Below are 10,253 nucleotides of genomic sequence, written 5' to 3'. Positions count from 1 at the left end.
AGCAGTTTCTGTCAAGAGCTCTCTCAGCCCCACCTACCTCACAGGGTGTCTGTTGTGGGGAGGGAAAGGGAAAGGAGTTTGTAAGCCGCTCTGAGACTCCAAGTGAAGGGCGGGGTATAAATCCAATCTCATCTCTTCTTCTTCTTCTTCTGTTTCCCACAATGGGCCAATCAGTGCCCTGACAGAACCCGAATGCAGGGACACGGAGGTCCAATAACTGTTGTTGATCCCCAATAACTGGTATTCAGAAATATGCTGGGGTTTCTGAACCATCGCTCTGGCTGATGAAGAAATGCAGATTTCAGAAATCAAGATCCAGAATGCCACCTTTGAATGAATCTATGACCTGGATTTTTCAGTAATTTCAATATACCTATATTGCACTAGCATGAATGGTTTTCGAGCCCTAGACCCCTATTCTGTTCCCGTGTAGGTGAACATGATGAACCTGAGCCAGTTCTGGTACCAAAGAGCATGGATTCCCAGAGAGACAGCGATGAAGAAGATGGCACTGAAAAATCAATTCAGTCTCACGAAACCTATTTATGTCAGGGTGAGTCTCAAGGTAACCAAACTAATGAACTTGGGGGGTAGATTCAGGTGGGTAACTGTTGGGCTGAAGCAGCAGAACAAAGTTTGAGTCCAGTGGCACCTTTAAGCCCAACCAAGTTTTATTCAGGGTGTGAGCCTTCACATGCGTGCACACTTCTTTAGATACATTGAAATGGAAGTTACCAGTCCATACCTACTGGCGAACCTAAACAGCATGATAAAAGTAGAGACATCACCCTGCCAACAAAAGTCCGCCTGGTCAAAGCAATGGTATTCCCAGTAGTCATGTATGGCTGCGAGAGTTGGACTATAGATTCTTTTGAACTATGGTGCTGGAGAAGACTCTTGAGAGTCCCTTGGACTGCAAGAAGATCAAATCAGTCAATCCTAAAAGAAATCAACCCTGACTGTTCCCTGGAAGGCCAGATAATGAAACTGAAGCTCAAATACTTTGGCCACCCAATGAGAAGGGAGCACTCCCTGGAGAAGACCCTGAGGCTGGGAAAGATTGAAGGTCAAAGAAGACGGGGACGGCAAAGGATGAGATGGTTAGCCAGTGTCATAGATGCAACGAACATGAAATTGAGCCAACTTCAGAGGACGGCGGAAGACAGGAAGGCCTGGCGTGATCTGGTCCATGGGGTCGCAAAGAGTCGGACTCGACTGTGCGACGGAACAACAAAACCTACTGGTAGAGGGCAAGCAGCAGATTAGCATATAACATAATGAAGATGTTTAACAGATTCAAGGACCAAACAGTAATTGCAAGCTTAATTTATACGGTTACCATTTGTTTGGCTTTAATTCCAGCAGGGAACGTAGTGAAGGAAACAAATATATCAGACTTGGAGATTGATGGGCAGATGTACCTCTCTTGATTGTGAAATGCTGAGATGAATTAACCGAGACCCTGCCAGGTGTCTCTTGTTAGTGGCATCCCAGAAGCCTCTCTGTCACAGAAGGAAGAGCTAACAGCTGCTTTCTATTTCACTGGCCCCGATCGTCCAGTTCTGTTCTTGCTAGCGGTGATGCCTTCCTCCAGAGGGAGATTTTCTCAGACACCTTGCGACAGAAAAGGCTCCTCTACCACAGGAAGGCACCTCTGCTAGTAGAGTGGACCCACAGGATCCACTAGGGTCACCAGCCTCCAGGTAGAGCCTGGAGATCTCCTGGAATTCTAGCCGATCTCCAGACTACAGTTCCCCTGAAGGAAATCCAGCAGTGGAACCGGCTGCCTAGGGAGGTGGTGAGCCTCCCCCTCACTGGCAGTCTTCAAGCAGTGGCTGGACAAACCCTTGTCAGGGATGCTCTTGGCCAGTGATGGCGAACCTTTTAGAGACCGAGTGTCCAAACTGTGACCCAAAACCCACTTATTTATCGCAAAGTGCCAACACGGCAATTTAACCTGAATACTGCGGTTTTACTTTACAAAAAAACAACTCATACATTAACTTAAGATGACCCAAACAAAGTAAGGAAAGCAATCCCAAATGCTTTCGTTTACTTAGAATTATTTGGCAGAGAATTCGACACTTTAATGATGGTCTGGGCCTGGCTGGGGCGATGGCACGCGTGCCCACAGAGAGGGCTCTGAGTGCCACCTCTGGCCCCCGCGCCATAGGTTCGCCACCACTGCTCTAGGCTGATCCTGCATTGAGCAGGGGGTTGGACTAGGTGGCCCGTAGGGCCCCTTCCAACTCTGTGATTCTCTTCTCTTCTAAAGGACTGCTTCAGAGGTGGTGCAGTGTGTCATTATACCCCACAGAGGTCCCTCCCCGGGCTCCACCCCCAAATCTCCAGGAATTTCTCAGCGCATAGTTGTCAACCTTAGATCCAACCTCACTGGACTGTGTGCTTTCTTGCAGGCTTGAGACAGCTCTACCAGGCTCAGCAGCTCTGTGATGTCACCTTGGAGGCTGAAGGGAAGAGCTTTCCTTGTCATCAGTGAGTTCATATGGATCCTGTATACCGGTAGAAGAACTTGCACAAATTGATCCCCCAAATGTGCTCTATAAACACGTGGGGAGAGGAGCCGGATCACGGCATTAAGTCCCACACCCCAGCCTGTGCATGTTGGTGTGGCTGCATGCAAGTCCCGTTATGTGTACAACTCTCTCCACATGAGTGGGAACCCTGCTTTTCAGGGCTGCCATCCTCCAGGTGGGGCCTGGAGATCTCCTGGAATTACAGTTTCTCTCCCGGCTACAAATATCTGCAGGTGACATCCCAGAGGGAGGCAATGGCTGCTTCGGAGGGTGGAGACTGTGGCATCATGCCTGCTGAAGTCCCTCCCCTCCCCAGGCTCCACCCCAAATCTCCTGGAATTTCCCAGCCCAGAATTAGCAACACTTTGGAAGGTGGGCTCTGTGGCATTGTACCCCGCTGAGCTCCCTGTCCTCCCCAGGCTCCACCCCCAGATGTCCAAGGGTTTCCCAACCTGGATCTGGCAACCCTACTCCCCCATCCCCTGCCAATGGCCAGGGGGAACCTGGCAACCCTATAAGATTAAGCAGGGCTCTTTTTGTAGCAGGAACTCCTTTGGATATTAGGCGATGCACCCCTAATGTAGCCAATCCTCCAAGAGCTTACAGAGCTCTTCTTACAGGGGCTACTGTAAGCTCTTGGAGGATTGGCTAGTGTGTCGCCTAATATGCAAAGGAGTTCCTCCTACAAAAAGAGCCCTTATTACGTAAGAACATAAGAAGATCCCTGCTGGATAGGGCTCCCAAATCTCGCCAAATCTGCATATCTTTGCAGAATTCGTGCCGCGGGGACGGCGAGACACATTGCACCACCATCGCCAGGACATGACGCTACGTGTCGCTCTGGCAACGGGGCTGTTTGAAGCCCCGTTGCCAGAGCAACGTGTAGTGTCATTTCCTGGCGACGGTGGGTGCAACACGTCTCGCCGTCCCCGCGGCATGAATTCTGCAAAGACACACGATCCCCCGCCGCAACTTAGAAACCCTACTGCTGGGTCATACCAGTGGTCCATCTAGTCCAGCATCCTGTCTCACACAGTGGCCAACCAGTTACCATGGTGTACCAACAAATAAGGCATAGAGGCAGTAGCCGACCCTGGTGTTACCTCCTGGGACTGGGATTGAGAGGTGGACTGCCTCTGAAGGCGGAGGTTCCCTTGAGTCACCGTGGCTTATAGGCACGGATGGGTCTATCCTCCGTGAATCTATCTCATCCCCTTTTAAAGCTGTCTGTGCCTGTGGCCATCACCACGGCAACCTTATAACAGCAAAGTGAGGGGACCTGTAAGCCAACCAAATCACCTTGGAGGGAGGATGGGAATACAACTGCAATCGATAATATTATTCTTGTCTCTCTCAGACCTTTGATTTGAGGATTCCTTTTTGCTAAATACAGGATGCTGTTAGCTTCGATCAGCCCTTATTTCAGAGATATCTTCAAAAACTCCAGTGGCTTGCAAAACAAGGCGTTTCAGCTCAAGGACATGGCCTCCTCCACTCTCCACAGCCTCCTGAATTACCTTTACACAGAAGAGCTCTCCCTCACGCTAGACACAGCCCAGGATCTGTTCACTGCAGCTGGCAAACTCCAGATCCTTCCGCTGAAAGAAATAGCTGGAAGGTAATGCTGGTGGCCCTCCTTAAGTCTGCAACAAGTTTCTCATAAGTGGCAATTCTGCTCTCGGCTTCCCGAACATACGAACTGGAATGTTTTGGAACATTCCAATACTTCCAAATCCATGGTCCTAATCATGTGTTTACAGAGAATGATGGAATCGGGGGGGGGGGGTGTCACAGATTCTGCCCTTGGAATTTCCCCCAATAAGCCTATTTACCCTGCCTGACACTTCCAGCCTTGGATCAATGAATCTTATTTTGAAATGGCACAAGTCGGAGGGAACAATTGAGGGAGACAAAAGGTGGGTGGGGAATAGTTAAGCACTGGACCATCAGAAGAGCTCCCAGTCATCTTGGTATGAGGTGTTGGGAACCTCTTGTTTCCCTTGCTAGCCTCCCCCCCACCCCAGAGGTTTTCCTACAAGAATATTGCATAGGTTTCCATCTAAAGCAGGGGTTCCCAACATGGTCCCCGTGGGCACCATAGAAGAAGAGAAGAGTTTGGATTTATACCCTGTCTTTCACTACCTGAGGGAGTCTCAGAGCGGCTTACAATCTCCTTTCCCCTCCCCTCCCCTCCCCACAACAGACACCCTGTGAGGTAGGTGGGGCTGAGAGAGCTCTTTCAAGAACTGCTCCTGAGAGAACAGCTCCGAGAGAATTTGTGACTTGTCCCAAGGCCACATCCACTGACACCTTTCTTGGTGCCCACTAAGTGATTTTAGTAAGTGGGTGGGACAGGTTGGCGCATTGGTCCCTCAGAATTTCTGATTGGCCACTGGAGACCTGATGGACTGTACTGATTAAAATAATGTTGTTTCAGTGGCATCTCTCACCACAGTGCAGGTTTTATTCTCTCTCATTCCTCTTTCCCAGTGTATATTATTGAATTACCCAGGGGTCGTTTCGTAGAAAAAGAGCTAGGGGAACTAATTAGCATAACTCATTAGCATATGCCACACCCCCTGACATCACCGGAAGTGTGTCATAAGGCCACACACCCTGCCCCCAACAGTCCCGGCCACCGCCGCCGGCCTTGCAGGTCCACCGCCGAACCCCATGTGGGGCCCGGCGGTGGACCTCCTGCCACCTCCTGGCTGAATGGGGGCCGGAAGCGGGGCGGCCGGAAGCGGGGGGTGGGGCTTCGTCATGTGCCCCGCCCCCCCGCACCTCACTCAGGGGAACTGTGATCCCCCGCGATTCCCCCCGAAATGACCTCTGGAATTACCCCTCTTTGCCCCCGCACTTGGGCTCCTGCTCTTTTATGATTGGACCCACCACCCTGTGTCAGGTTTCTAAAGGTACCCACAGGCTCAGAAAGGGTAGGGACCCCTGGAAACACTGTCATGAAGTAATCTTTGATCCTCTGCTCACATACATAATATACTTTCAAGACTGGCTCATTAATACTAACAGTTTCTCTTGGTGGGCTCATTAACATGGCACAATAAAACATTCATAATGTCAGCACCATAAAATTGTAAGAATGTTTAAAAAAAAAAAAGTGAAAGAATATTAACAACAAGGGGGGGTGATAAAATCAGAAACCTAATGGCTAAACAAATTCCATTCCTTTTTCAAGCAAGTAGAAAAGGACTTAGCTGCTATCTCAAGTGACCTACAGGGGTGTTTCATATTTTTGGAACCACCATTGAAAAGGCCTCACCCTGGACAGTAGATGATCCAGGGGCGGTCTTAGCCAGTTTGGTGTAGTGCTTAAGTGCATGGACTCTAAGCTGGGAGAACTGGGTTTGATTCCTCACTCCTCCACCTGTAGCTGCTGGATGACCTTGGGCAAGCCGGAGTTCTGTCAGAGCTGTTCTCTCAAGAGCAGTTCTCGAAGAGCTCTCTCAGCCCCGCCTACCTCACAGGGTGTCTGTTGTGGGGAGGGGAAAGAAAAGGACATTGTAAGCTACTCTGAGGCTCCGAGTGATGGGTAGGGTATAAATCCAAACTCCTCCTCCTCTCCTTCTCCTCCTCCTCCTTCTTCTTCTTCAGTGGGCAACAGGGGCAGCTTCCCTGACTGCCCACAGCTCCACCCCCTGAAAGGAGGGGGCAGCAAGCTCTTGCTGCCACTTGTACCTGCCCCGTCTGGGGCTTCAGGAGGACAGTGATTGCTCCTGCCCACCTTGCCTGGGGTGAGGGCCACTCCTTGCTTGACTCTATTCAGGGGGTGACAGTGATTCTGGGGCCTCGTATGGACTTTCGCCCAGCCGTCCACAATTACTAAGACTTACCCTTGAGGTGATCTTACATCTCAGGTAGAAATAACTCCCTATCTTCATCTGGGGATCTGAATGGGGGAAACCACTGACCTACGGCTAGCACTTGATGTGTTCTCTCTTGTCCTGTCAGGTTTCTGGAGAAGAATGTCACCATGAAAAACTGCCTCAGTCTTTATCGCCTGGCTCACGAACACAGTCACCAAGCTCTGCTGCAAGCGGCCTGGGCCTACATCAGCCAATACTTTGGGGCCCTCAGTAAGAAAGAGGACTTTCTGGGCTTGGAATACCACACACTGATTTGCCTTATCTGCTCCAATGGGCTGGAGGTAGCCTCTGAGTTGACCGTCTACCAAGCCGTCCGCAGCTGGGCAGAACACCCGCCGTCTACACGCCTCGTTCTGTTTAAGGAGCTGCTGGGCCATGTCCGTTTCCCCCTGCTGACTGCCGGGGAGGTCATGGAAGTCCAAGCAGATGTCTCTGAGTATTACCGGCATGTGCGTCTGAGGTGGAAGGAGCTGGATGGGGCAGGAAGACTGCTAGAGAGCGGGGGACTCCGGAAGGGCATGTACGATGACTGTTTTGTCTGCGTGGAACTCCATGAAAACTGGACCCAGAATGGAGATAGCCCGCACTCTTACCTTCACTGTTTTGACCCTCACACAGAGAAGTGGGAGAACCTTCCGCCGCTGAGGTATCTGAGTTATTCTGGATGTGCATCCTTGGATTTCAAGCTTTACCTGTCCGGAGGCCAGACAGGGGACTGCACTTTTGTTGACAGCCTGTATGAGTATAATTCTTTGACTGGCCAGTGGACTCAGCTTCCATCGATGTCCATACCCCGGGCAGTGCACCCATTTCTAGCTTGTAACAAAGAGCTCTACGCTCTGGGAGGCTGCAGTGATGCCGGTCCGCTGACTTCTGCCGAGGCCTACAGCGTGAACCAGAGCACGTGGGCTCCCATCTCGAACCTGCCCCTCGCTTTGACGTACCCGGCTTCTGCCGTTCTCAATAATAAGCTTTACCTCATCGGAGGGAAAGCGTCCAGGAGCTACAGGGGCCTCCTTATCTACAACACAAAGACCGATTGGTGGAATGAGGTGCTCATGGAGTTTGCCTGCTACGGAGCAGCCGCCGTCCCCGTCGGTACCGGGATGTACGTCATCGGTGGGTTCACAGAGGAAAGGGGCAGTTTTCTGGCCCACAGTGCGGTACCCACGGAGGAGATCCCTTTCAGCACCAAAGGGAGCTTTTTTCTCCATGAAGATGGCAGAGTTAACTGGGAAGTTGCCATCCCAGAGCTGCCGGTGGCCTTGACTTTTGCTTGTGCGGTGGAGCAGGAGGGGAAGATTTACCTGTTAGCTGGCAAAGACGATAACCGTTCATACAACACCTGTTACAGCTGGGTTCCACGGGACGCAAGCTGGATTCAGTGCCCGAAGGAAATCCCCACTACCGACGAGGGGAGAGTATTCAGCTGCGCCATCTTGAAGATGCCCAAGAAGCCAATCCAGTTCCTTCTGCTGGAGACGTCAAGAGCCTTGGCTGTTGTTGGGGTGGATGAGACCAAGAAAGGACACTCAAGTTCTTCTCTCAGAGAGGGCTGCAGCCTTAACTGCTGCTGGGGAGGACGATAGTCTCTCTGATTTCCTGTACTGTTAGGAATGGAACCTCATAACAAAGATCCTAAAATGGGACTGCCCATCGCCTGCAGATTCCTTTTTATTTCCTGGCCACTGTACATGAAATAATGAGCTGCTCGGGGTGGACATGATCAGTAAGCCTCACCCCCATGTCGTTGGACTCACCGCTAGCTACAAAATGATTACGTCTGCCCTAGACTCTTATTAAAAGTCTCAGGATATACTCTTAATGTCTGGCTATTAGCTCAGCTAGAAGTTCTTTCTTTCTTTATCACACTTCTACCCTGCCCATCCTCTGTCTATCTGCATCTACAAAGCTGCCAGTTTGGTGTAGTGGTTAGGAGTGCGGACTCTAATCTGAGAGAACCGGGTTTGATTCCCCACTCCTCCACATGCAGCTGCTGGGGTGACCTTGGGTCAGTCACAAGTTATTCCATAAGAACATAAAAGAAGCCAATGTTGGATCAGGCCAATGGCCCATCTAGTCCAACACTCTGTCACACAGTGGCCAAAAATACCAGGTGCCACCAGGAATTGTTCTCTCAAGAGCAGTTCTCTCAGAGCTCTCTCAGCCCCACCTACCTCACAGGGTGTTTGTTGTGGGGAGGGGAGGGGAAGGGAAAGGAGATTGCAAGCTGCTCTGACTCTCCTTCAGATAGGGAAGGGCGGGGTATAAATCCAATCTCTTCTTTCTCTCTCTCTTCTTATCCAGAGTCAAACCATTTGTCCATCTAGTCCATTGTTGACTACACTGACAGCAGATCTCCAGAGTTTCAGAGAGGTATTTCCCAACATCTGAGATCCTTTCTGGAAATGTCAGGGATTGAACCGGAGACTGAGAGAACATTGTTTTAAGTTTCAAATCTAATACCAATATCCAAGCCCTTGATTCCACAGAATGCTGGGGAGGAACTTCAGGGAGGGAGGGATTGATCCAGTAACCCCCGATCTTTTAAATAGCAGTTAAGAGATTGACCACTGACATCTTCACCAATCCTCTCCACAATTGTTTACTTTCTTCTTTAACTCCCAACCCAGGCTATCCATTAGTGGCAAAATGGGTGAGAAAATACATTGCATGTTACTATGATGATAAGAACATAAGAGCCCTGCTGGATGAGACCAGTGGTTCATCTAGTCCAGCATCCTGTCTCACACAGGAGCCAGCCAGTTCCTCTGGAGGGCCAACAGCAGGGCTTACAAGCTGAGACCTTCCCCTGATGTTGCCTCCTGGCTCTGGGATTCAGAGGAATCGTGCCTCTGAATGTGGAGGTCCCCCTCAGTCACCATGGTTAGTAGCCATTAACAGACTTATCCTCCATGAATCCGTCTCATCCCCTTTTAAAGCTGTTTATTCCTGTGGCCATCACTACGTCCTCTGCAGCGAATCCCACATTTGAATCACTCTCTGTGTAAAGTAGTATTTCCTTTGGTCCTTCCTGAACCTACAGCCCATCGGCTTCATTGGATGCCCTCAAGTTCAGGTATGCTGGTAGAGGGAGAAAAAGTTCTCTTTCCACCCAATGCATAATTTTATAAACCTCTGTCATCATCCCCCCCCCCCTTAATTGTCTTTTCTAAACTGAAAAGTCCCAGGCTCTTCTGCAATGTCCAAGGAACACGGGACACTGAACTCTGGACAGAATACACTCTCCTTTTTAATCCATACAATCACTGTGTGTGGGAGGTTAAGCTGGGAAAAAACCAAGAATATCCAGCAAGTTTCATAATTGATTGGGAATTTGATCCCTAGTCTCTCCAGGCCAACTTCCAATCTATCTTCTACAATCCACCGGCACGGTATTAAAAGTAAAGATCAATGGAGGGTTGAATCCTACGGTATATTTCTACAGACAGAAGGAATTTCCATCAGTGGACTGGGACTTTCTCGCCTCCCCCTCTCAACGCAGCCTGAACTGATCCCTGAAATTCTGCTCCTCAAGCACTGGGGACCCCCAAGAACGGTATGAGGGGAGAGTTTGGGGGCCAAAGTGGGAGGGGTGGAGTCAGCCAAAATTACCCCATCCTTCCATTCGCAGAAATATACTGAAGGATTCAGGGTAGAGCCAGTTTGGTATAGTGGTTAGGAGCATGGACTCTAATCTGGGAGAACTGGGTTTGATTCCCCACTCCTCCACATGCAGCTGCTGGTGTGACCTTGGGTCAGTCACAAGTTCTTTCAGAGCTGTTCTCTCAAGGGCAGTTCTTGGGAGAGCTCTCTCGGCCCCACCTACCTC

At 50.3% G+C, this 10,253-nt stretch overlaps 1 protein-coding gene across 1 annotated transcript; it reads left to right on the top strand.

Moving 5' to 3' along the window:
* The first annotated feature begins 474 nt into the window (after nt 1-474).
* Nucleotides 475-8,010, top strand: LOC107116251 (kelch-like protein 12). Its single transcript, XM_015418144.1, has 4 exons — nt 475-553; nt 2,418-2,496; nt 3,931-4,155; nt 6,507-8,010. The coding sequence occupies exons 1-4, from the start codon at nt 475-477 to the stop codon at nt 8,008-8,010; spliced, it is 1,887 nt and encodes a 628-aa protein (XP_015273630.1).
* Nucleotides 8,011-10,253: the final 2,243 nt, after the last annotated feature.

This window comes from Gekko japonicus, unplaced genomic scaffold (assembly GCF_001447785.1).
Source record: "Gekko japonicus isolate JY-2015 unplaced genomic scaffold, Gekko_japonicus_V1.1 scaffold1736, whole genome shotgun sequence".
NCBI lineage: Eukaryota > Metazoa > Chordata > Lepidosauria > Squamata > Gekkonidae > Gekko > Gekko japonicus.
This window is presented reverse-complemented; position numbering and strand designations above follow the sequence as displayed.

What these genes read in the sequence shown, in the direction of transcription:
- LOC107116251 (XM_015418144.1), top strand. Translation starts at nt 475, where the DNA reads ATGGATTCCCAGAGAGACAGCGATGAAGAAGATGGCACTGAAAAATCA. An exon ending in CGAAACCTATTTATGTCAGG is followed by an intron (nt 554 to 2,417) that starts GTGAGTCTCAAG and finishes GCTTTCTTGCAG; the next exon opens with GCTTGAGACAGCTCTACCAG. An exon ending in CTGAAAGAAATAGCTGGAAG is followed by an intron (nt 4,156 to 6,506) that starts GTAATGCTGGTG and finishes TTGTCCTGTCAG; the next exon opens with GTTTCTGGAGAAGAATGTCA.